The sequence below is a fragment of the Protomyctophum bolini genome, assembly GCF_963924005.1.
Source record: "Protomyctophum bolini genome assembly, chromosome: 17".
Lineage (NCBI taxonomy): Eukaryota > Metazoa > Chordata > Actinopteri > Myctophiformes > Myctophidae > Protomyctophum > Protomyctophum bolini.
In genome coordinates this window covers 37,328,785-37,353,777 of record NC_137878.1, presented here as the reverse complement: position 1 = coordinate 37,353,777, position 24,993 = coordinate 37,328,785, and the positions used below count along the sequence as shown (strand labels likewise).

At 44.4% G+C, this 24,993-nt stretch overlaps 1 protein-coding gene across 1 annotated transcript in view; it reads left to right on the top strand.

Moving 5' to 3' along the window:
• gabbr2 (gamma-aminobutyric acid (GABA) B receptor, 2) overlaps positions 1-24,993 on the top strand; it is a gene marked incomplete at both ends in the record, with an annotated part of 411,098 nt that overhangs the window by 78,242 nt on the left and 307,863 nt on the right. Inside the window, one exon of the mRNA XM_080787246.1 lies at positions 21,343-21,480. Coding sequence (XP_080643372.1) covers positions 21,343-21,480 — 138 coding nt within the window. The remainder of the gene's footprint in view (positions 1-21,342; positions 21,481-24,993) is intronic.

The window sequence follows — 24,993 nt, the reverse complement described above, 5'->3', positions numbered from 1 at the left end:
CAATCCGATTCTGATCATTTGAAAATTACAATGTGCGTGCGTGCGTGCGTGCGTGCGTGCGTGTGTGTGTGTGTGTGTGTGTGTGCATGCGTGCATGCGTGTGTGTGTGTTGAAGAGCGTACAGATAGCACAGTACACATCAGTCTTTACTGTGTGTGTGTGTGTGTGTGTGTGTTGAAGAGCGTACAGATAGCACAGTAAACATCACTCTTTACTGTGTGTGTGTGTGTGTGTGTGTTGAAGAGTGTACAGATAGCACAGTAAACATCACTCTTTACTGTGTGTGTGTGTGCGTGCGCGTGCGAGCGAGTTACAAAGCCCACCACTTTAAAGGCGTATGACCCCACTCTGTAACCCCCGGGCCCATTATTCTACATCACAGAACTTCACAGCGCCCCAAAGAGCCAGAATGTCAGCGCCAGAGAGTCCTGCCACGCCACGGCAGCACGCAGCGCCTCTGCTCCCACCCAACAACAAAAGGAGCGCTCCCATAATAATGGAGGTCTTACTCTGTTCTGTGACCGCCGGGGGATCAATAGCAGAGAGCTAATAATTAGGCCTTAATTCACTGCTCTCTACATCCACTTTCTGTGGCCCATTCAATCACCTGCACCCGATCTCCTCCCTACCCCCACCTCCATCCCTCCATTCCATATAGCCTTCTGAAGAGAGTATGGCGAGGCCTTAACACATTTTGGGTGGAAACCCCTTTTGCTTTAGCTATTGAAAAATTCAACCTCATAGAGTGGCGTGCTACAAGCGTGTAGGCCTGCTATTTTTGAAGAATCGTGAAAAGTGACATGAAAGTGTTTGAGAACGACTGACATATAGAAAAAATGCTTTTTCAAGAAAACAGTCAGGATTTAGAAGACATTTGCAGAATCGTTCCCAGGTCAAAATGGGTCAATATGCACCGCCCTGACGTACACTTGGTCGGAAATAGCCCGTCTACATGCGCTGACTTATGAGCTTGGAGATGGGCTACGTTCGCTGTGAGAGAGACGTTGCGTTTCAAAGGACCCATGATGGAATTAATGAAGCTGTGTGGGTGTGTGGGTGTGTGTTCATGTATTATGTATTCGTCAATAGAGACGTCAGTCAATCAATCGATCGATCAATCAGTCAATGAAGTATAAATTACACTGATTACTAATAAATAGCATGTCCGCATGTATATGACTTAAAACACTTTACCTGCCAATGACATCGTTGGCCTCTTTTTCCCTGATGTCGCTGTTGTTCGCTCACCTATAAATCTTTGGTTTTTCGAGGGGCTGCTTTCCCCAAGCCTGTATGAGCCTCATACAACCTAATGCATTCCTTTACCAAGCCTGTATGAGCCCCTCATACAACCTAATGCATTCCTTTCCCAGGCCTGTATGAGCCTCATACAACCTAATGCATTCCTTTCCCAAGCCTGTATGAGCCTCATGCAACCTAATGCATTCCTTTCCCAAGCCTGTATGAGCCTCATACAACCTAATGCATTCCTTTACCAAGCCTGTATGAGCCTCAGTCATACAACCTAATGCATTCCTTTACCAAGCCTGTATGAGCCTCATACAACCTAATGCATTCCTTTACCAAGCCTGTATGAGCCTCAGTCATACAACCTAATGCATTCCTTTACCAAGCCTGTATGAGCCTCATACAACCTAATGCATTCCTTTACCAAGCCTGTATGAGCCTCAGTCATACAACCTAATGCATTCCTTTACCAAGCCTGTATGAGCCCCTCATACAACCTAATGCATTCCTTTACCAAGCCTGTATGAGCCTCATACAACCTAATGCATTCCTTTCCCAAGCCTGTATGAGCCTCATATACAACCTAATGCATTCCTTTCCCAAGCCTGTATGAGCCTCATATACAACCTAATGCATTCCTTTCCCAAGCCTGTATGAGCCTCATACAACCTAATGCATTCCTTTACCAAGCCTGTATGAGCCTCTCATACAACCTAATGCATTCCTTTCCCAAGCCTGTATGAGCCTCATATACAACCTAATGCATTCCTTTCCCAAGCCTGTATGAGCCTCATACAACCTAATGCATTCCTTTACCAAGCCTGTATGAGCCTCTCATACAACCTAATGCATTCCTTTCCCAAGCCTGTATGAGCCTCATATACAACCTAATGCATTGCTTTCCCCAGCCTGTATGAGCCTCATACAACCTAATGCATTGCTTTACCAAGCCTGTATGAGCCTCAGTCATACAACCTAATGCATTCCTTTACCAAGCCTGTATGAGCCTCATACAACCTAATGCATTCCTTTACCAAGCCTGTATGAGCCTCAGTCATACAACCTAATGCATTCCTTTACCAAGCCTGTATGAGCCTCATACAACCTAATGCATTCCTGTCCCAAGCCTGTATGAGCCTCATACAACCTAATGCATTCCTTTACCAAGCCTGTATGAGCCCCTCATACAACCTAATGCATTCCTTTCCCAAGCCTGTATGAGCCTCATATACAACCTAATGCATTGCTTTCCCCAGCCTGTATGAGCCTCATACAACCTAATGCATTGCTTTACCAAGCCTGTATGAGCCTCAGTCATACAACCTAATGCATTCCTGTCCCAAGCCTGTATGAGCCTCATACAACCTAATGCATTCCTTTACCAAGCCTGTATGAGCCCCTCATACAACCTAATGCATTCCTTTCCCAAGCCTGTATGAGCCTCATATACAACCTAATGCATTGCTTTCCCCAGCCTGTATGAGCCTCATACAACCTAATGCATTGCTTTACCAAGCCTGTATGAGCCTCAGTCATACAACCTAATGCATTCCTGTCCCAAGCCTGTATGAGCCTCATACAACCTAATGCATTCCTTTACCAAGCCTGTATGAGCCCCTCATACAACCTAATGCATTCCTTTACCAAGCCTGTATGAGCCTCATACAACCTAATGCATTCCTATATGGGATCAACTGGGCGCAGGCAGCGCTGGCTCTACCCCAGAGCCCGTATAGCTTCCAGACGGATTGTAGCGCTGTACTGTATATGGAATGGATCATGATTATTGTCCAATTCTAGCACATCCATGCGCGTCATTTGAGGGCACCCGTGCGTGGAATGGAGGGACGCAGAATATCATATATTATGACTTTTTGGTACAGTAGGTAGATGAATAACGCTCTGAATCCTGGTACCCTCACAAAAACATTCAGTAATCCTGGTCTCTAAACTACCTCCCCCTGGCCAGCCGGGGCGCCTGCTGGAGGGGAAAGGAACTGTTTGGAATAACGTGTTCCTTCCACGCGCTACGTCCAACCAGGGAAACTCCCCCCTGTCGGGTGTAAAGGAGCAACTTGGACACTCACAATGCATGAAGGAAGCATGAGTTCAAGTCCGTTGCTCTCCCCAGGTTGGCGGAGGGTGTGTAGAGCCCAGGATCACATTAGATAATTGACATAAGGGTGAAAAATGGGTTACAAAATCGTGGGATAAAAATGATAAAAGAAAAAAAAGAACACACAGAACAAACCACTTGCAAACCCTCCCTCCATACCGGAGTTATGCGACTGTGTTTGACTGTTTTTTTTTGTGTCTATATACACAAAATGTCTTGGCCAAGAATTGCCTCTAATCTACAACCTCACAACGTGTCATGCATGTTAATTGTGAGGTTGTATAAGATCAGCTGTTATTTGATTTGGCGGTTGTCTCTCCCTCGGAATAGCTATAGGGTTCAAGTGCTTAAAAATGAAGGACCGAGATGCAGGTTTGAGCAATGGCCAAATCTCTCTCTCTCTCTCTCAGACCGTGGTGCTTTGACGGGTGTTGTTGTCATGCCAACCGTGTGCCTATCCACCACTCTCTGGGTGGGTGGGAGGGAGGTTGGGTGGGCGGCCGGGCTGAGGCAGTATAGCCGCCGGTATACAGCCTATATTTAGCCGATCATTAGCTTGCAACAATGACTTGGACGTTAATCAATAGTTATATTGAAGCCTATACAATTGAAGTTTATAGTGTATAAGAGGCTCAATACTGGGAGAGTAGGGGTGTGTGGAGGGAGGGGGGGGGGATGGCGTGAGAGGGAGAAAAGGATATCATTGCTGTTGGGCAGAAACCTCCTATCTGCACGTTTTTAATTATTATTAACCGATTTTGGGCAGGAACTTCTTTTGGTGTTTTGAAGCATTGTTACTTTAGGTATTGAAAAATAGCAGATCTACTTTAAAAATCGTGAAAATGTGCCTAAATCAGGCCTAATAAATGGGTTAATATTATTTTGTAAATGAACGGCCGACTTCATCACGCTGCAGCGTCCGCACGGAAGTATCGAAAAGTAGCAGATTGACCAGCTCGAAACGCGTTTCTATATAGTTATAGTCCATAAGATGTTTTTGATGTTTTGTTTGCCTGAAAGGCAACAGTTTTGGACATAATGAGGTTTCCAAACGGACAGAGACGTTATAGTAGGAGGAGAGTGATATAAATCAAAGCATTGGACTTTTCTTTCAGAGTTTTCTGCAGAGGGGAGGGGAGGGGAGGGGATAACACAATAGAACAGATAATTGAGGTAGATTGAAACGGTGAAAATAAATGCTGCGGACAAAGATCTATCATCTGTGTCAATGTGTAGTAGAGATCGCTGCTAGAGTAGCAACAAAACAAAGTTGACATTATTGTCACTTTAATAACAGTAACAGAAGTAAAAGTAATTGTCTGATATAATTGTTTGAGTATAAAGGTCATTACACACTGGCGAATTGGCGACGCGATATATTCGTGCGAATAATTCGCATTTAAAAAAAACCAAACAATTGAAGTCCATGCAAGCTTCCACATCAGTGGCGAATGTGCGAAAATGCGACCGTTTTCGCTCTTTATTTGTTCTCTCTGGTGTCGTATTTTGCAGAGGTTTGCAGGCGAACTGCAACATGCAATATTTCGCATTTTCAGATCGCTTATTCGCATCGCGTCGCTAATTCGCCAGTGTGTAATGACCTTGAGAGTAAAAAAGTACCCAGTGAAGGACTACTCCGAGTTCTGTCGTTAAATGTTCACATCCTATGAGCTTCTGACTTATTCAAATAGTCAGAATAAATAATAATAGAGTAATAATTGTCACCTGAAACAAGCCCCCGACAACAGCACAACTACCAATACCAACAATAATAAATAAAACTTTATTTGTATAGCACCTTTCATGACATGACAATGCAGCTCAAAGTGCTTTACAGAGCAATGGAGAAAAAAAGAAAAGAAAAGCAAGGCATAAAATAAAAAAAAACAAGCAGTAATGCAATACAGTGAGGACATGAATAACAAAAAATAAAAGATCAATTAAAATCAAGGGTGTAGAAGTGGGTCTTGAGCTGTGCTTTAAAAATGTCTCCAGAGGCTGCCTGTCGAAGGTACAGTGGGAGTTTGTTCCATGCCGTCGGCCCCTAGAAGCAAAAAGCTGCTTCCCCGTATTTTTTAGTGACTTCACAGGAAAAACAAGCCAAAACTCGCTTATAATAAGCAGTATTGGTAACACTGGCGGTGTCCATTTCTATGTTCATTTTTATAATTTATTTTGCCTACAATTTATGGTTGCTTTGGGTCTGTTGGTGTAATTGCTTTTCTTTGTTGCGTGTGCTATTGGGCGATTGGGAGCGAAAACTCATGGCTTTTGAAAAGTATAGCAATTTCCTCCTAGCAGTCAAATGTTTTTGTTCCGATATATTGTATGTTCTTCTGAGGGAAATGGTTTCTCTAGACTTTGGTGGATTCAATTCCAACAACTCTACTTATACTGCACGGTAACAGCTATCGCTATCGGACAGAAATATATCAGCAAATGCATCATATATCCAGACGGGTTTGGACAGAATTGTGCGCGCGTCCGTTTCAGGTATTTGTTTATTTCTGTGATCGTCGCTGTCAGGAAAAAATACCTCTTATATCCATATTTTTTCGTAAATTACCGCCATCAAAACAGATGCGCAAGCTCAAAACGCGGATCTGCTAAAACATTTTTTATAAATTTGAATCCTATAAATTTGAATCGCCAAAGAAATGCTGCTGAAAAAGATCTATCATCTGTGTCAATGTGTAGTAGAGATGGGTGCTAGAATAGCAACAAAACAAAGTTGACATTATTGTCACTTTAATAACAGTAACAGAAGTAAAAGTAATTCTCTGATAGAATTGTATAAGAGTATAAGAGTAAAAAAGTACCCAGTGAAGGACTATACTCGAGTTCTGTCGTTAAATGTTCACATCCTATGAGCTTCTGACTTATTCAGATAGTCAGAATGATAATTGAGTAATAATTGTCACCTGAAACAAGCCCCCGACAACAGCACAACTACCAATACCGACAATAATAAATAAAACTTTATTTTTATAGCACCTTTCATGACATGACAATGCAGCTCAAAGTGCTTTACAGAGCAATGGAGAAAAAATGAAAAGACAAGCAAGGCATAAACATTAAAAAAAAACAAGCAGTAATGCAATACAGTGAGGAATGAATAACAAAAATTAAAAGATCAATTCAAAGCAAGGGTGTAGAAGTGGGTCTTGAGCTGTGCTTTAAAAAATGTCTCCAGAGGCTGCCTGTCGAAGGTACAGTGGGAGTTTGTTCCACGCCGTCGGCCCGTAGAAGCAAAAAGCTGCTTCCCCGTATTTTTAGTGACTTCACAGAAAAACAAGCCAAAACTTGCTTATAATAAGCAGTATTGGTAACACTGGTGGTGTCCATTTCTATGTTTCATTTTTATAATTTATTTTGCCTACAATTTATGGTTGCTTTGGGTCTGTTGGTGTAATTGCTTTTCTTTGTTGCGTGTGCTATTGGCGATTGGGAGCGAAAACTCATGGCTTTTGAAAAGTATAGCAATTTCCTCCTAGCAGTCAAATGTTTTTGTTCCGGTATATTGTATGTTCTTCTGAGGGAAATGGTTTCTCTAGACTTTGGTGGATTCAATTCCAACAACTCTACTTACACTGCACGCAGTGCACGGTAACAGTTATCGCTATCGGACAGAAATATATCGGCAAATGCATCATATATCCAGACGGGTTTGGACAGAATTGTGCGCGCGTCCGTTTCACGTATTTGTTTATTTCTGTGATCGTCGCCGTCAGGAAAAAATACCTCTTATATCCACTTTTTTGTGTATTCTTTTGTAAATTACCGCCATTAAAACAGATATGCAAGCTCGAAAAGTGGATCTGCTAAAAAATATTTAATTAAATTGAATCCTGAAAAGCAATAGTTTTGCACTTGTGAGGAGTCCACCTGACAGACAAAATATACGTCTACCTCTGTATTTCTGTGTGTGTGTGTGTGTGTGTATGCACACGTGTGTGTATGCACACGTGTGTGCATGTGTGTGCGTGTTGCTTTGTGACATCAACAACAGGAGCTGATCAGAGCAGCAGTCCGGGGCTAACAATGATGAAATGCCTTGTTAGCGGCAGTGAGCCAAAGCCAGCCAGCTGCAACGTGTCTGTCTGTCTGTCCCTCCAACGCTAATGGCAAATTACTGCACTCAAATAAGCAACCTGAGGCCCCCTGTGCGCACAGTGTGTGCTTGCGTGCGTGTGTGTGTGTGTATATGTGTGCGTGCGTGCATACGTGTGTCGTATGCTTGTGAAGGACCAAATGTGTATAACCACACAAGAATATAATAGAGCTCGAGAAATGAGAGACACAAGAGAGATGGTGGGCAAAACAACAGATTTAGATTCACAGCAGACTTAGGAATAGGAATCGTTCAGGGTTATTATAGGCAGAGGTTAGATTCAGGGGTTAGGGTTAGGAATCATTCAGGCTTATTATAGGCAGAGGTTAGATTCAGGGGTTGGGGTTATAGCGTGGTGGTGGATCCTGTTCACCGATCTGAGCGACCGGTAATGTGTTAACCCATTTAGGACTGGATTAAAAAGGCTTCTAAAATCCTAATAGTTTTCTGAAAAACCCCATGTTTCCATATCAGTTGTGCCCAAACCTTTTTCATGTCAAGGACCCCCAGAAGCCCCTCTATTGGGCCACGGACCAACATCTGAAAATATGTTGTTCCAAAGCAAATATTTTAGTTAAAAATGTTCGCTATGAAATATATATTCAAAGATTTGCACCTCATTTTCACGACTTTTCAAAAATAGCAGACCTACAAGCTCGTAGAGCTGAAGTCCTCACTAGTATAGTATAGTATAGTATATTATAGTATAGTAGTAAATTACTATAGACTTTGTTAGTACAGGAGTTTGTGTCAAAGTGTCCTTGAGAGGGATTCTGAACCCCTATAATTGCTTCCGATGAGCAGGTTGGTGCCTCGCATGGTTTCCTCCCCGTGTGTGTGACTGTGTGTGTGTGTGTGTGTGTGTGTGTGTGAATATTATGTAATGCACCCTGGATAAAGATGCTATATAAATGCAACCATTTACCCTCTCTGCATTATGTACGAATGTGCAATGCATGCTGTGTGTGTTTGACATACAAATAAATACAATGGGGGGAAAAAAGAAAAGGGAGGATATTGTGGGTGCACATTGATGGTGACAGATGAACGGTAGTGCATATACCACCTCTGTGGAGGGTGATGGCATATTACCACGCACGTGTGCACACACACACGCACACACACGCACAAACACACCAGCATCCATCTTGGTAACACGTCTAGTGCCTGGTGGTAATATAACTGACATAGACAACTAAGATAGAATCACCCCCAGTAGAGAGGGAGGGAGGGAGGAGGGGAAGCCTCCCTCTTCCCCGGGGAGTGTAGAAACTGTTCCTGGAAGGATCGATAATATTATAACCGCTCCATGTAAAACCACTTACTCTCACACACAACACAATGCGCTGCCAGTCAAGTCAGTGCACCGTATTATAACGGTATATGCATATCACATCATAGTACAATGTTAATGTCCATGTTAACCAGGCTTCTTTCTTCTTTAAGGGAAATTGAGTCCCATATTGTTTACAATGCAGGGAAAGCTTAGCTAGCGTGCGGCTGGCTGCCCCGTCCGGTCTGTTGTGGTCGACGGCACTTTGGAATACTTTTCAACACTAACAACAATAAGAGATTGTTGTTCGGCGGCTGTGGCTCAGGAGGTAGAGCAGGTCGTCCAATGATCCATGGGTCGGCGGTTCGAATCCCGGCTCCTCCTCCTGTCTAGTGTCTATATGTCGAAGTGTCCTTGGGCAAGACACTGAACCCCAAATTGCTCCCGATGTGCTGGTTGGTGGTGCCTTGCATGGCTTCCGCCGCAATCGGTGTATGAATGTGTGTCTGTGAACGGGTGAATGTAATGCACAATCTGTAAAGCGCCTTGGACAAAGGCGCTATATAAATGCACCATTTATTTACCATTTACCAAGCGATTACACTGTTTTTAAAGTGGATTTTAATGACCAGCAACTCAGCGGTCGGTCGCTGCACTTGGCTGTTCAAAGGTAACTTTAAACATAAGGCAGTCTCTATAGCCTGAAAGACGGCCGTAAATTGTTCATTCATTCAACGTAACAATGAAAAGGCGTAGCTCCTGTCTCTCCTGTCCTCTCCTTCATTCATTCAATCCCTTTATTCCCTTATTGTCACACCCCCCCCCCCCCCCACCCTGCGGGCGGTGATTACTAAAACATATGCCGGGCATTATTAAGCCTGATATACAGTAAGGCGGGGCAGCGCGGTCAATAGTTCAACATCTAAAGGAGATTATATGCCTTACCCTGCATAGCTATACAGAATGCTGACTAATCCTCCACATAGTATTGTTTTGTATAGTCGACAGGCAGGAACAACAGGCGGCAACTTCCTTTTCCCTCAAACCGATTTTTCTCAATAAAAGCTATACAGGCTACGAGAGCTTCTATTGAGAGGGAAAAGGAAGGAACCTTCCTTTTCCTGCCTGACGTGTCGACTACAAAACAATACTTACAACATGACGTAACGATATCATCCTCTCCCCGACAGGATCATACAGACTTTTGAAACAGAGACCAGGCTTTTCCTCCGAGGTGGTGGAAAGGCCTGGTGAGGCGAGGTTAGACTGTATGCGTGCGAGAGTGATCCGTGCATGAACCCCCCCAACCCCAACCCGCCTGTGGTATAACATTTAGACAGCGGAGCCCATGGAGCATTGGACTATAGACCAGAGTGAAGAGAGAGTCCACTCTGATCCCCATTTCATATGGAAGTGGAAAATATAACGAGATGAGAATGAATAGTTTTGATAATATACAGCTTATTATTGAACTGAAGTCAAGTTAAACACCTCAACGAGAGAAGTCACCGCACTTAAATGTCTCGCATTCACAGATAGTACTACTGTATATATGCTCTCTCTTACTGATCTATATCTATCCCTTCATCATGCATATATACAGTAGAGCTGGTACAATATATAGGGCATTTATGTAGAGCAGTGGTTCCCAAACTGTGGTGCGTGCACCCCTTGTGGTGCGCGACATGAAAAGGCTAATGGTGGCGCTATATGGTTTTATAATCAATACATTAACATATTATGCCAATATATGGCAAGTATATGCAGAATATAGCCTGTGCTGCATATATATGCCATATTCAGGTATATCATATATATGTGCGTAAGTGTCATATAGGTAATGTATAGCTTTTATTCCATTTAAATGTCCATGTAGGTGGGGTGCGTCAGCTACAGGTCAGGAGGGTAACAGGGGGTGCATGCATGGCCAAAAAGGTTTGGGAACCGCTGATGTAGAGGACACTCTTTCATCCAGACACTTACAAGTGTTTATTGAACTCTCTAGTCAATGAGATAGATAGAGAGAGAGAGAGAGAGAGCGAGAGAGATCTTGATCACAGAGGGCCTCAGTCAGACTCGTCCACACACAAACGCATCACTCATCGTGCTAACTTTCTTCTCGATCGAACCCCCTCCTCCAATCATGATCGAGCGGAGACGGGCCTAGGTGTGTGTCCTGTTGGCCTGTTGCCATTTGTGGCTATTTTCAGCATGCAACAAAGTGTAAAATGACTTGTACTGGATCTCTCGTCCACTAGTCCCTCCCTAACATTAGTTTTTATTTGTTGACGAAATTGTTGGTATATATTTAGTCTTGGTTTTAGTCATCGTAGCCTAGTTTTCATTTAGTTTCCATTTAGTTTTCGTCAGTGAAAAAAGGTACTCGACGGACATTTTTCGTTTTTCGTTTTAGTCGACTCTTTATTTTCATCCTGGAGCCGAGCCTGACATGCAGGCTGACAATATAGTATACTCTTTGTACACACGCGCACGTACATAGACTCATACACGCGCACGTACATACACTCACATCGCGCACACACACAGGTGCGATAAGCTCAAATTGGCCAGTGGTTCGTCAAATCGCGACGGAACACATTGCCGCCTTTTATTATCAATCTGCGTGAGGCAGAAGGCAGAGGCGGCGGTTAAGCCTATTACAGGTTGTTGTGACAGACACAGCTGGAACTTACCGCTGCTAAAACGACCAGGGAGGAGAGGAGAGGAGAGGAGAGGGACACACCAAAGTATAATCCCACTAAAACCAGCCAATCAACCCAGGGGTGGAGAGGAGAGGGGTGGAGGAGAGGAGGAGAGGGGTAGAGGAGAGGAGAGGAGAGGAGAGGAGAGGGGAGGTAGAAGGCAGGAGAGGAGAGGTCTGATATTTGATACTAGAATATAGAGTTTTTTCCCTTGCCGTTTGGCAGTTACAATATTATGAATAAATCTTTTGCATTTATCCATCAAAACCTGTTTTTTCCCCCTTGCCGTTTGTTTAAATGTTATCCACTAAGTTTTTCAAATTTGGTTTGGAAACTTTAAAATGTCTGACAATATATTTGTCAAACAAAACATTTGCAATCGGTGATCTATATACACGTAGGGCAGGCCAGGGGTTCTCAACGGTGCTCTATAGGGCAGGCCTATAGGTGATCTATAGGGCAGGCCTTTAGGTGATCTATAGGGCAGGCCTATAGGTGATCTATAGGGCAGGCCTATAGGTGATCTATAGGGCAGGCCTATAGGTGATCTATAGGGCAGGCCTATAGGTGATCTATAGGGCAGGCCTATAGGTGATCTATAGGGCAGGCCTATAGGTGATCTATAGGGCAGGCCTATAGGTGATCTATAGGGCAGGCCAGGGGTTCTCAAAGTTTTTGACTGGGGTGGGACCCCCGGAAAGGGCGCACTATGAAAATGCTATTTTTGAAAAATCGTAAAAATGTAGGGCAAATCTTTTAATATATATTCTTTCAAAGTGAATGGTGGGGGCCGCATGTAGCCCCCCTGGGGCCTGGGCCACCAGTTGCCATGTATGATCTAGGACTCTGTATCGTGATATGATATAATTTTACTTAATTGTCAGTTCACACTGAAATTTGTTTTGTGACCCAGTATAGCCAAGTATGCAGAACACATATACAGTACACACATTTGACATAACACAAAGAACAAGACAATTTACATACATGAAGACAAGAGCAATATCCACCGCCTAGATTACCCCGTAGCTACAATACACCTCCTGATTAAGCCTCAAAGTCGACTGGTGAACAAAGGACCTCTTTAGTCTGACCTTATTTTCTGGTATACACCATATCTCCTTCCTGAAGGCATAGCGACCTATATTCTCCATACAACACATGCTTAGTATCAGAGGTGATATTCCTTGCTAACCTTTAGGATGCTGTTATCATGCGTGGATAATGATATGGTTCGTGAGGTTGTTGGCAATACCTACCCTGAATTGGTTATTATTTGGAATCAAAGGAATTCGATATACTATCGTATCGCGGCCTCTCGTCTCGTGATACATATCTATCGTGTGGGGATGATAAGAACACCTGATGGCAAAGAGGAGTGTGAGTTCCTTTAGCAGTTGAGAGTACAATGCTGTCTGATTGATAGCATATCATTCATGCACAATGCACTCCAAGAAGGAGAAAGACAGACAGGATGGGGAAGGAATATGGCCTTGCAGGCAACCTGACTGGAATGAGATCGTATATAAAATGAGAGAACAACAGATGGGAGAAGAGGAGGTGGTGGAAGGAAGGAGAGAGAGATTGACAGAGAGATTGACACCATCTATATAACGCTGTGTCGTTTGAGGCTGCTGGCAGTTACTGGTGGAAAAAGTAATCGTGTTTTTATTTTTTATTTCAGTGAAAGTAGTAGAAATACTCTTACATGTAAAATCCCGGATTTCTAAAGCGTTATCCATATAGTCTGGATTTTCGGTGGTGAGGTGACCACCGAACTACAACATGACGTCACTGAGGTGACCACCGAACTACAACATGACGTCACGAGCTGTGGTGAAGAGCAAACCACCGCCACCGCTCCAGCCCTTCTCTCTGTTTTTACTCACCACCGCTCAACGTTATTTCAGCTCCGGTGGTCACCTCACCACCGGAGCGGTGGTCACCTCACCACCGGAGCGGTGGTCACCTCACCACCGAAAATCCAGACTCGAGTAAAAGTACAAAAGTATTGTGTCAAAAATGTACTTTTAAGTACCAAAAGTACACCGACTTCAAATTCGACACCCGCGTTCCACCCATTAGAGTTATAACGGATAGAGGACTGGACTGACTATTCGTTTCGATGGAAGTTGCTCAGTGGCACGCACGCACGCACGCACGGGGATGTGCAATCAAGTACAAATGTTGACGCTCAAGTGCTGCCTGTGCGTGCGCGCGCGTGTGTGTGTGTGTGTGTGTGTGCGTGCGTGCGTGCCCATTAACGCATGTACTACGTCATCTGCATGTGGGAATTGAAATTGCCTCGCCGACGTAACCACCAGATTATAGCACGACTGACCCCGGCTGACCCCTGGCATGCGTCGTGGAGCATAATTAATCATTTTTCCTCCTCTGTCTTCGTGTTTCGTGTTGGTTTTTTTCTGACGACAAACAGCAGCAGCAGCTTGCATTCTCTCTTGTACAAGTCCCCCCCCCCCTCCCCCCCACCCCCCTCTTCCACGGGTCAACAGCTGACGGCCATCAGTGAACCTTGAAGGAAGTTGGAATTGGATCGCTGAACCTCATCAACTGACCCCCATACCCACCCCCCCTGCCCCACCCCCCCCTCCAGCCTATAGCCGAGGAGAGAAACCGCGATCCGTTCCGAGTCGATATTGTCTCCACCCCGTGTGTGTGTGTGTGTGTGTGTGTGTGTGTGTGTGTGTGTGTGTGTGTGTGTGTGCGAGCGACACGCTTTAGTGCAAACCAATGAGCACCTCGGGTGGGGTTCGGGCCGGGGTCCTGCCGCTTGGGGTCACGCTGATATTGCCTCAGTCGTGTTTGTGTGTGTCCACCACTATGGCACCAAAAAGAGCAGCACTCGTTCTCGCTCTCTCACTCTCTCTCTCACTCTCTCTCTCACTCTCTCTCACTCTTTTCCGACTGCGGGGCTGAGACCAGGCCCTGGAATGCCCTGACGGTATAGGGGTGTTTAGCCTCGCGTAGCGATACCTGTGTGGATATTAGCCTCATCCCTCTCAGGATTAGTTTTTTTTATGCAATGTCCCGCCTCCGTATTTGCATATCCTGGGCCCTGGTTTGGGTAATAGCCTGGTTCCAGACGAATATATGGTTTGATAGTCAGGTAGTGCCAGGCCTTAATTTTCGGGCCTGTTGAGAACTCTAGTTCTGTCCGTGTGGAGGTCGTATCACCTGCATTGAAGCATTTAAGGATATGAAACCACTGCATTGAAGCATTTAAGGATATGAAACCACTGCATTGAAGCATTTAAGGATATGAAACCACTGCATTGAAGCATTTAAGGATATGAAAACCACTGCATTGAAGCATTTAAGGATATGAAAACCACTGCATTGAAGCATTTAAGGATAGGAAACCACTGCATTGAAGCATTTAAGGATATGAAAACCACTGCATTGAATCATTTAAGGATATGAAACCACTGCATTGAAGCATTTAAGGATAGGAAAACCACTGCATTGAAGCATTTAAGGATAGAGAAAACCACTGCATTGAAGCATTAAGGATATGAAAACCACTGCATTGAAGCATTTAAGGATATGAAAACCACTGCATGGTCTCTGTGGAAACTGTCCTGAAGGAGTCCAGTGCAGAGTCGTCATGTCATTCATCTCTGTGAGTCGACCTTTACAAAGACCTCCCCGCTGAAGGTCACCCATGACTGTACACAGCATGGGCAGCCCTTATAGCTTAGAGAGAGACGCACACACACACACACACACGCACACACACACACACAGGGGTCAACGATGACTGTTCACAGCTGGCAGCCCTTAGCTCAGTGCATTAAAAAGTGATGTGCACGGTTACTGTCACTCTTCAAAGCCTGCCCTTTCAGACCCCCGTCTATATGTCGTCGCCCCGCAGAAACCTCTCGTATTCGTGAGGTACTTAATCACACAAGAGCATCCAGACTAGTATAGCAGATCTGCAAGCTCCACATGCGGCGCCAAGCCACAAGTTTTGAGTTTGTTGATCTGCTATACTCTTGATTATGTGATGCGCGATATGAACGGTAGCATGTTGAAATCGGCCATATCGGCCACAAAAAAAAAAGAATCGCGGATATTGAAGATGCAATAATAATGTGACCGTTAATGACTCTGTACTTTTGATGCTTTTTAATTGTAATCCTGAAAAGTAACATTTTTGTACATGTACAAAAATGTTACTTTTGATGCACGCACGCACGCAATGTCTCCATCATAAGTCTATCTACTGTAAGTCAGTCTTATGTATCTCCACCTTGTTGTCATTACAAAACAAACTAGCTTGGCTCCTTTTTGCCGCCACATGCTTACGAGCCGAGGAACGCAACACAACAAAAACTCGCTGAGAGAGAGAGAGAGAGAGAGAGAGAGAGAGAGAGAGAGAGAGAGAGAGAGAGAGAGAGAGAGAGAGAGAGAGAGAGAGAGAGAGAGAGAGAGAGAGAGAGAGAGAGAGAGAGAGAGAGAGAGGAGAGAGAGAGAGAGAGAGAGAGAGAGAGAGAGAGAGAGAGAGAGAGAGAGAGAGAGAGAGAACGTAACTTACAATAATATGTAAATCTGTCTTTGAAAGCATGCTGTTTTTATTCAGCTGCCACGGCCGAGATAAGGAACCCGCCAACCAACCAAACCACCCCCCCCCACACACGCTATGCCTAATCACATCCTATATACGCCTCATTCCACACCGAGGCACATCCGCCTCCTATACTGTGTGTCAGTGGTCGGAGAGAAATAAGTACTCAATCAAGTAATTCCATACTAGAAGGTTTTCTTATCTTTTATTTGTAGTTGTTATTACGTCCCCACCAAAGAGGTCCAGGTGTTATTTTGTTTGCAAAAGTGCATTATTGGCGATTTCCCCTACCATAAGCCCTCAATGGGGGTTATGGGTTTTTGTGCTTAATTTTCTTATTTCCATCGAAATAAGGTAGTAAAGTGTGCCGCTTGGGATGCTATTTACATTATGAAGAGAGGGTATGTAAAAAAATAATATTTGGAAATAATTAGCACCCCAATGCCCCATGCAATTCAATTCATTGAGGGCTTATGGTAGGGGAAATAGCCAATAATGCACTTTTTCTCACAAAATAACACCTGGAACTTTTTGGTGGGGACGTAATCACTACAACACTCCTCTGAGACGTAGTGCAGTAGAAGCAGAAGAACTTTTTGGTGGGGACGTAACAACTACAACACTCCTCTGAGACGTAGTGGAGTAGAAGCAGAAGTACTGAAGGTTACCTCGACATTGTACATAACCCATTCTGGGCGGGAACCCCTTTAGGTGTTTTAAGCATTATGTTATACTTTAGCTATTGAAAAATACCAGATCTACAAGCTCATCATAGCGCAAGCTTGTAGGTCTGCTATGTTTTTTTAAATCGTGAAAATGCGGCACAGATCTTTGAATATATATTCTTTCAGAGCGGACGTTTTTAACTCAATTCTTTGCTTCTGAGGTGTTCCTGGAACAACATATTTTCAGATGGGAGTCGGTGGCCAATTACTGTATATATCATTGTTGGGGTCCTTGACATGACATATTGAGCACCACTGATATAGGGGAAACTTTGACAGAAAAAGACTCGCTCACCTTATAGAAAACTGAGACTTGCTCATAAAGTGCTCTGTGCTCAAAGTGCAATTAAAAAGCAAACGTTTCGGTCCTAAGACCTTCGTCAGTGCTATATTACTAAGGAGTTTTACTTCTATTTTCTATAAGGTGAGCGAGTTTTTTTCTGTCAAAGTTTCCCTTATGTGCGTGGCGCCGATGTGGGGCGAGAGAGCCGACCGAAAGAGAGGAGAGAGTTTTGGGTTTTCTTGTCGACCGGTACTTGGTCTCTATGTAGTTTTATAAACTGAAGGGAGGTGGTGGCGTCTTGAAGAGACTCCCAACTCCATCTATACCACCTTAACCCATTCTGACCTGAGATCAGATTCTAAAAATGTCTTATTACATCCTGACAGTTTCATTATTAACCCATTCTGACCTGAGATCAGATTCTAAAAATGTCTTCTACATCCTGAGAGTTTTCATTCTGACCTGAGATCAGATTCTAAAAATGTCTTCTACATCCTGAGAGTTTTCATTCTGACCTGACATCAGATTCTAAAAATGTCTTCTACATCCTGAGAGTTTTCATTCTGACCTGAGATCAGATTTAAAAAAATGTCTTCTATGTCAGTCACTCTTCGATTTTTCTAAAATAGCAGACCTACAAGCTCGTAGCGCGCCACTCGGTGGCGCGCTATGAGCTTGTAGATCTGCTCTTTTTCAATAGCTAAAGCACGACGTGATGCTAAGTGGGGTTTTCTTTTATTTTCTTCCCCCAACCGTCCTCATCGAATCCACACAGCTTTTGAGGCAGCCTCTTTTCGACACAAAAAAGCCCCCCCCCCTACAACACAACAACTGAGGACACTGTTGACTGGGTCCAAGTTGAACACTGATAGGGTTGGGAATCCTAGGGTGGGTTCATAATCTGGAGATGTTCCTGCCAATACCGCCTCCTATAGTGCGGCACAGACGTCCCTGCATATCGATTTTTCCTCCACTATAGAATTGAGATCACGATTCTCACACGATTCTTATTTTATTTTCATAGATATCACATATTTGTGCACTGTTGCCTGCTAATGAGGGAGAGGGGAGTTGCACCACTCAGTTCACACGCGTGTGATTTTTATTCTATATCTATCTCCCTGCTCTTAATGTTTACTGATGGTGTTTGATTGTGCCGAGTGCAGGGAGAAAAATGTAGCAGAGCCGAACGCCAAGATAAAATAATATATGCACACTTATTCTCGTATTCTCATTCTATAATACATATTGGTTAAATCTATTGGTGAGTTATGTGTGAGTGAACTAACATGTGCTTAAATCACCAAAAGCCACTGTTCTGTGTCCAGGTCTCTCCACTCCTCCTGCACACGCTCAGTGTCTTTTCAATTTCTCCACTCTGTCCAGTTGGAAAATCACATTCTGCTGACCGATAACCAGGTCAAGTGGCTCTCTGAAAAAGAAGATGGGACTGTGTCAGAGAGGGCACGCACTCAAACACGCACGCACGCACTCAAACATGCACGCACGCGCGAGCACACACTCCACGTTCAGCGTCTGTCTGTCTGTCTGTCTAATCCAGAGTTTCTGATTAGCTTTGAGCACCACTGACATAGAAACATAGGTTTTTCAGGTAAACTGTCATGATTTTAGGAGACATTTTGTATATAGAATCTGGTCCTAAATGGGTTTGGTAAAAGATAATGGTGAAGATATTAAGATAATGGTGAAAGCATTATCTCCATTCCCTGATGGTGTCAGTCAGTATATTAACATGTTGTGTTTGTTTTCCCCTATCTGGTGTGTCAGACTTTATGTGCTACAGTATATTACTGTTACTGTATGTGTTGTTCATTACTTTATGTGCTACAGTATACTGTTACTGTATTTGTTGTTCATTACTTTATGTGCTACCGTATACTGTTACTGTCTGTATGTGTTGTTCATTCTGACTGGATGTGTTTTACATGGTGGAAGGATGTCCTCGTGCACTGTGTGTGCACGTGATAATATATTTTTCCGGTTTGCACCTGCTGCCTTATTCCTCCTGTGCCTCCTGGCTCTCATTCAGGTGTGTGCATGTGTGTGTGTGTGTGTGTGTGTGTGTGTGTGTGTGAGTGTGTGTGTGTGTGTGTGTGTGACACTGTGTGCGTGAGCGCATGCGTGCAGACTCAAACTTTGCAGTAGCAACTTTGTACTTTAATTATCAGTTGAAAGACAGTCCGTTTGCAAGGAAGACTATTTGATGGACACGTCCTCTCTCTATCTCTATCTCTCTCTCTGTCTGTCTCTCTCTCTCTCTCTCTCTCTCTCTCTCTCTCTCTCTCACGGACAAATTGTCTGGAGCAGATATAAGCCATTGGCCTTTCAAGCACGGAGAAGAGGGGGATGAAATGGGTCTAACACAATTAACGTCACAGGACAGCATGCATGCTGCTGTGTTTTTCGGATGTTTTAGCAGCGTTCTTCCGAACAACGCGTCAGTCTGCAAGGACCTTTAGTGGTGTTTTTGAGCGGCGTGAGCCCCTCCTATGCCCAGCTTTGTGTGTCTGTGTTGTGCACCCCGTATAGCGATGATTTAGCGATTTGATTGGTGGAGGGCTTAAAATGTGACGATTGAAGAATGAGGAATGTGCTGATGTATGATGATAAGAGCGCCCCTCACTGTCTGTCTGTCTGTCTGTCTGTAAGGAGAGGCGGGTGTTTGTCTGTCTGTCTGGAGGGGTGCAGTGCACTATAGGAAATATTAAGAACGAACGCAGGAAACCAGGAAATCACAGCAAACCTGATTAGCCAGCTCACGTGTCAATCAATATTACGCTACCCCATGTTTGTTCCCCTCTCTCTCTCTCTCTCTCTCTCTCACATATACCTTTACTCTCTCTCTCTTTCTCTCTAACACACATACTTTTCCTTTACTCTCTGTCTCTCTCTCTCTCTCTCTCTGTCTCTCTCTGGTTGTCATAGTGATGCATTCTGCAGCAGAGGATCAGAGGGGCGTGCTCCTATAGGCTACATTGTTTTGCGCACGCACAATGTTGTGATCAGTCACCAAACATGGTGTGTGTGTGTGTGTGTGTGTGTGCACGCGCGACAGTCAGCATAGTTTTTTAAATAAACTGCACTGATTAATTAATTTAATACTATAAACATTGATTTTACAATATAAATTGGGGATCCCATGCAGAGATATAAATGTCCGTAGACTAATGCATGTCAAACTGGGGGTCCTTGAAATTAAACGGGTTGAGAATCACTGCTAGAGCCGTAACAATCTTCTCTTATGTATGGGGCCCCTGACGTATCCTTTCACACGGGGGTCCGCGGGGCTAATGGGGGGTCAATTTGGGGGTCCTTGACATGACAAAGAGTTCCAGGCCCGTTTTGAAAGAAGCCAGTGATCCACATGTTTGAATGGATGGTGCTGGTGGCACAACAGCAGTGGAACCCCATGAATGGAACAGTCCGTGTATACTCGTTGTTCGTTTTGTCAACCGTCTCACCGATTGGTTCATCGTTCATTAGCTGTCTCACTGATTGGTTTATCAAGTGTGATGGGATGAATCGATAAGGCAGGCTGCGCCTCACTAATCTGTGATTTCTCTTGCACACACACACACACGCACGCACGCACGCACGCACGCACGCACGCACGCACGCACGCACACACACACACACACACACACGCACGCACACAAGTCGGTGACTTGACAGTCAAACACTGTCCAGAACAAATACTTCTGCTGATTAACATGAACATCATCTCTCTCTACCCCCCCCCTCTCTCTCTCTCTCTCTCTCTCATGTATTCTCTCTCTCTCATTCATTCATTCTCTCTAAAGTAAGCACTGCTCTTCTTAACTCAATGGTCTCATTTGACTGCACGTTGGCTAAAGTACTGGGGGTTGAATATCTTGTAGATCGGCTATTTGTTTTTCAATTAGATTTGGCCTACTAGACGGGGTAGGATGGCGCATTTATATAGCGCCTTTATCCAAGGCGCTTTACATAGATTGTGCATTACATTCATCCATTCACACACACACACATTCACACACCGATGGCAGAGGAAACCATGCAAGGCACCAACCTGCACATCAGGAGCAATTAGGAGTTCAGATTCTTTCTCAAGGACACTAACTCTGGGGGAGCCCGGGATCGAACTGGGAACCCTGTGGTCCACATCCGGCCACTCTAACCCCTGAACCACTGCCGCCTCCCCTCCCCTCCCCCCCACTACATACCTGATCCCTGGGAAGATGTTGTACTAACCCTCTCTCTCTCTCTCTCTCTCTCTCTCTCTCTGTGTCTCTCTCTCAGTGTGACAACGCCAAGGGTCTGAGGGCGTTCTTCGATGCCATATGCTACGGTCCCAAACACCTGATGATCTTCGGCGGCGTGTGTCCCTCCGTCACCTCCATCATCGCAGAGTCCCTGGAGGGCTGGAACCTGGTGCAGGTAGGACTGTGTGTGCGCGTGTGTGTGCGCGTGTGTGTGTGTGTGCGCGTTGAAGTCTCCTCTGACCACGGTCTGCCACACACAGTACAGCATCTGGATTTTCCAGATGCTACCGTGACATTCATTCTTTGGGGTTCATCTAGCATTTTGTTGGAATGTACAAGTGTGTGCGTGTGTGTGTGTGTGTGTGTGTGTGTGTGTGTGTGAGCGCGCCGTGTGCCAATTTCCCTTTCACGGTTGGCGTTTTGTTCTCTATCTGGACGAGACAAGCTCGTGATAATGGAACACTGTTTGTTGGATGTTGTAAACGTTGAACGGTGCCTCAGGCTCGTCCCCTCTAGTTTCTCTGTTGGTGTGCACTGCAGACACACATCTGATCTACAGAACGCCATGCGACGCGTTTTGAACTTGTAGATCGGCTATTATTATTATATATATTATATGGGCTATATATGAGTATGGAGATCTAATGGCCCTCTCCATCGTCCTGGTCTGGAGGTATGGTAGCCTGAGCTAACGTGTTAAGTTTCTGGTCTATAGGGGTGGGTCCCGGCTGAGATTTGCGCACGCCCTGATTGGATCTCACCGATCTGTCCGTCAGCCCTGGCCACTCCTCTCCCACCTAGTGAAGCGCTACGTCACATAATTTGGAGCGACGCCCACCCGGAAGCGTTGACTCCCACTTCTAGACCAAGGCAGCCAATGCGTTCCTCCAGGCTTTCATTTTTCGCGCAGACGAAATGAAAGCCTGGGTATCGAGGCTAGAGGTATGGTGGCGCATTGTTGTTGTTGTTGTGGTTGCTTTGTCACTTACTCACACAGACTCATCATTACAGCCTTTGTATTCTTCTCATTGTCATTGATTCATTAGTAGCGATATAGCTGGTGGTTGATTGTGGGTTTGTTAATTAACCCCATTAGCATCAAACAAACATGGTTCGGGCGATGGGAATATTATGCTTTATTTGATATGAGCTCATGATGCTGTAAAAAGAATAAATAGAGGAAATTGCTCCCGTCGGTCACCCTTTTGTTAGTCTAATCGTGGTGATTATGCTAGCCCGGATTATACCTTCGCTGTGAAGGTAATCATTTCAACATCATTTTCGCGTCTGGATATGAAAAATAAAATGCAATTTTCTCCCCCTCCCCCCCGCTGAGTCACAGCTTTTAATGTCATGCTTCCTTTTGAAGCAGTGGCCCCCAAACTGTGTCATGTCAACGACCCCCAAATTGACACTAATTGGCCCCCCGGCCCCCCATTTGAAGAGCTATGCCAGGGCCCTCCATAAGAGAAGGTTTTTACGGCTCTGGGCTGGCAGTGATTCTTAACCCGTAACAAGGACTCCCGGTTTGACATGCATTAGTCTACGGACTCCCCATTTAATGGCATTTCTATCTCTGGGACCCCCAATTTATTTTGTGTAAAATCAATGTTAATTTAACTCCATTTCCACCGTTTGGTTCCCAATGGGAACCGGTTCAGTTCTTTTTGGTTCTTAGTCCATGTATGAGCCAGAGCTCCAAAATTGGAACATGGGCAAAACTATACCTATATTATATTATCACCACGAAACTTCCCCAATTGAGTACTTACACGGAGACAATGATTTATTGTATTACACATTTTTACATTTTTAAATATGCAAATGAGGCAGGAAAATATGCAAAATAATCTAAACTATGAAAAAGCTATACTACTGTGGAAGGGTTATCATGTATTTATTTACTTGTATTGAAGGGAGTCTAAGAGTGTATGGTCCGTGTATGGTTTGTACACACCCAGAGTTACATATACCCATAAGGGTCCATTTAGCTGGGGACCCCCTGGAACTCCCTCAAGGACCCCTGGGGGTCCCCGGACCCCACTTTGGGAACCACTGGGTTAAAGACATAGACTGTAAAAATATGGACAAAGCGTTCTCCCGGTCTAACATGAACGTAAAATGAAGCCTGTCAGTCCTTGTATTGTAAGTCGCCATCTTTCTAGATCCGTTTTGGCCCAGCTGGCCATTGGCTGGCCCAGACAACGAGGCGGGACTTCCCCCCTTCTTCTCCGTTGGTTTTTATTTTGACTCGAGTGGGTGGGGGATCCCGTTCATAGACTGTAACGGTAGTCACGCCCCTCAGAACATGCGCGACTTTATGGTAATTTTTTTAATAAATGGGACCATTTTCCAAAAAGAATATTATGACATTAGAAATGAGACTTTAAACTAGTGACTGGAAGCAGAAAGTATTCATGACCATGTTTATTAAGGTAATACAGTCTAGGTGAAGTTGGGCCCAAATACATGGACTTCTATGGGGCTATGGGTTTTTCTGGGTCCAATGACAGCGCCACAACAGGCCAGAACTTTCAGGAAATCCCGATTTCCTTAGTGGCTTCACAAAATATCTGTCTGACTGCCCTCCTGGTTAAAGACTATATAGACAGGAGCCCTGGAAAAGGTTATCGAACACAAGGCAAAGGAGAGGAGAGGAGTGAGAGACTCTTTGGTGCCTTGAAGAGCTATCATAATAAGAGCCAGCGTTTTGGAATGTGAATGTCACCTTTTTTCCCCTCAGTTTCTTTCCCCTTCTCATGCCGTATAACGAGGTCATTGCACGTGATATCACAGCCCTGCCACACTGGAGAGGGTGAGGCTGTGAATTGCACTGCTTCCAAGTGCCGCCAAAGCGGTTTTCACTAACCCATTCTGGGCGGGAACCCCCTTTGGTGTTATAGCATTACGTTGTGCTTTATAGCTATTGAAAAATAGCAGATCTACAAGCTCATAGCGCGCCACCGAGTGGCGCGCTACGAGCTTGTAGGTCTGCTATTTTTGAAAAATCGAAGCTGCGACTGATATAGAAGACATTTTTTTTTTTATCTGATCTCGGGTCAGAATGGAAAACTGTCAGGATGTAGAAGACATTTTTAGAATCTGATCTCGGGTCAGAATGGAAAACTGTCAGGATGTAGAAGAACATTTTTAGAATCTGATCTCGGGTCAGAATGGAAAACTGTCAGGATGTAGAAGACATTTTTAGAATCTGATCTCGGGTCAGAATGGAAAACTGTCAGGATGTAGAAGACATCTTTTAGAATCTGATCTCGGGTCAGAATGGAAAACTGTCAGGATGTAGAAGACATTTTTTAGAATCTGATCTCGGGTCAGAATGGAAAACTGTCAGGATGTAGAAGACATTTTTAGAATCTGATCTCAGGTCAGAATGGAAAACTGTCAGGGTGTAGAATACATTTTTAGAATCTGATCTCGGGTCAGAATGGAAAACTGTCAGGATGTAGAAGGCATTTTTTTAATCTGATCTCGGGTCAGAATGGAAAACTGTCAGGATGTAGAAGACATTTTTAGAATCTGATCTCGGGTCAGAATGGGCTAAATCCCGTCGGCTGCAAGAAGTACATTTTCACCCTGCCAAGCGAGACTCCTTGTTTGTGCCGTGAACTGTGAAAGTGCCCGGCAGAGTCTGGTGCGGAGCGATGCAAAGTGTCTGCAATTCTCCCTC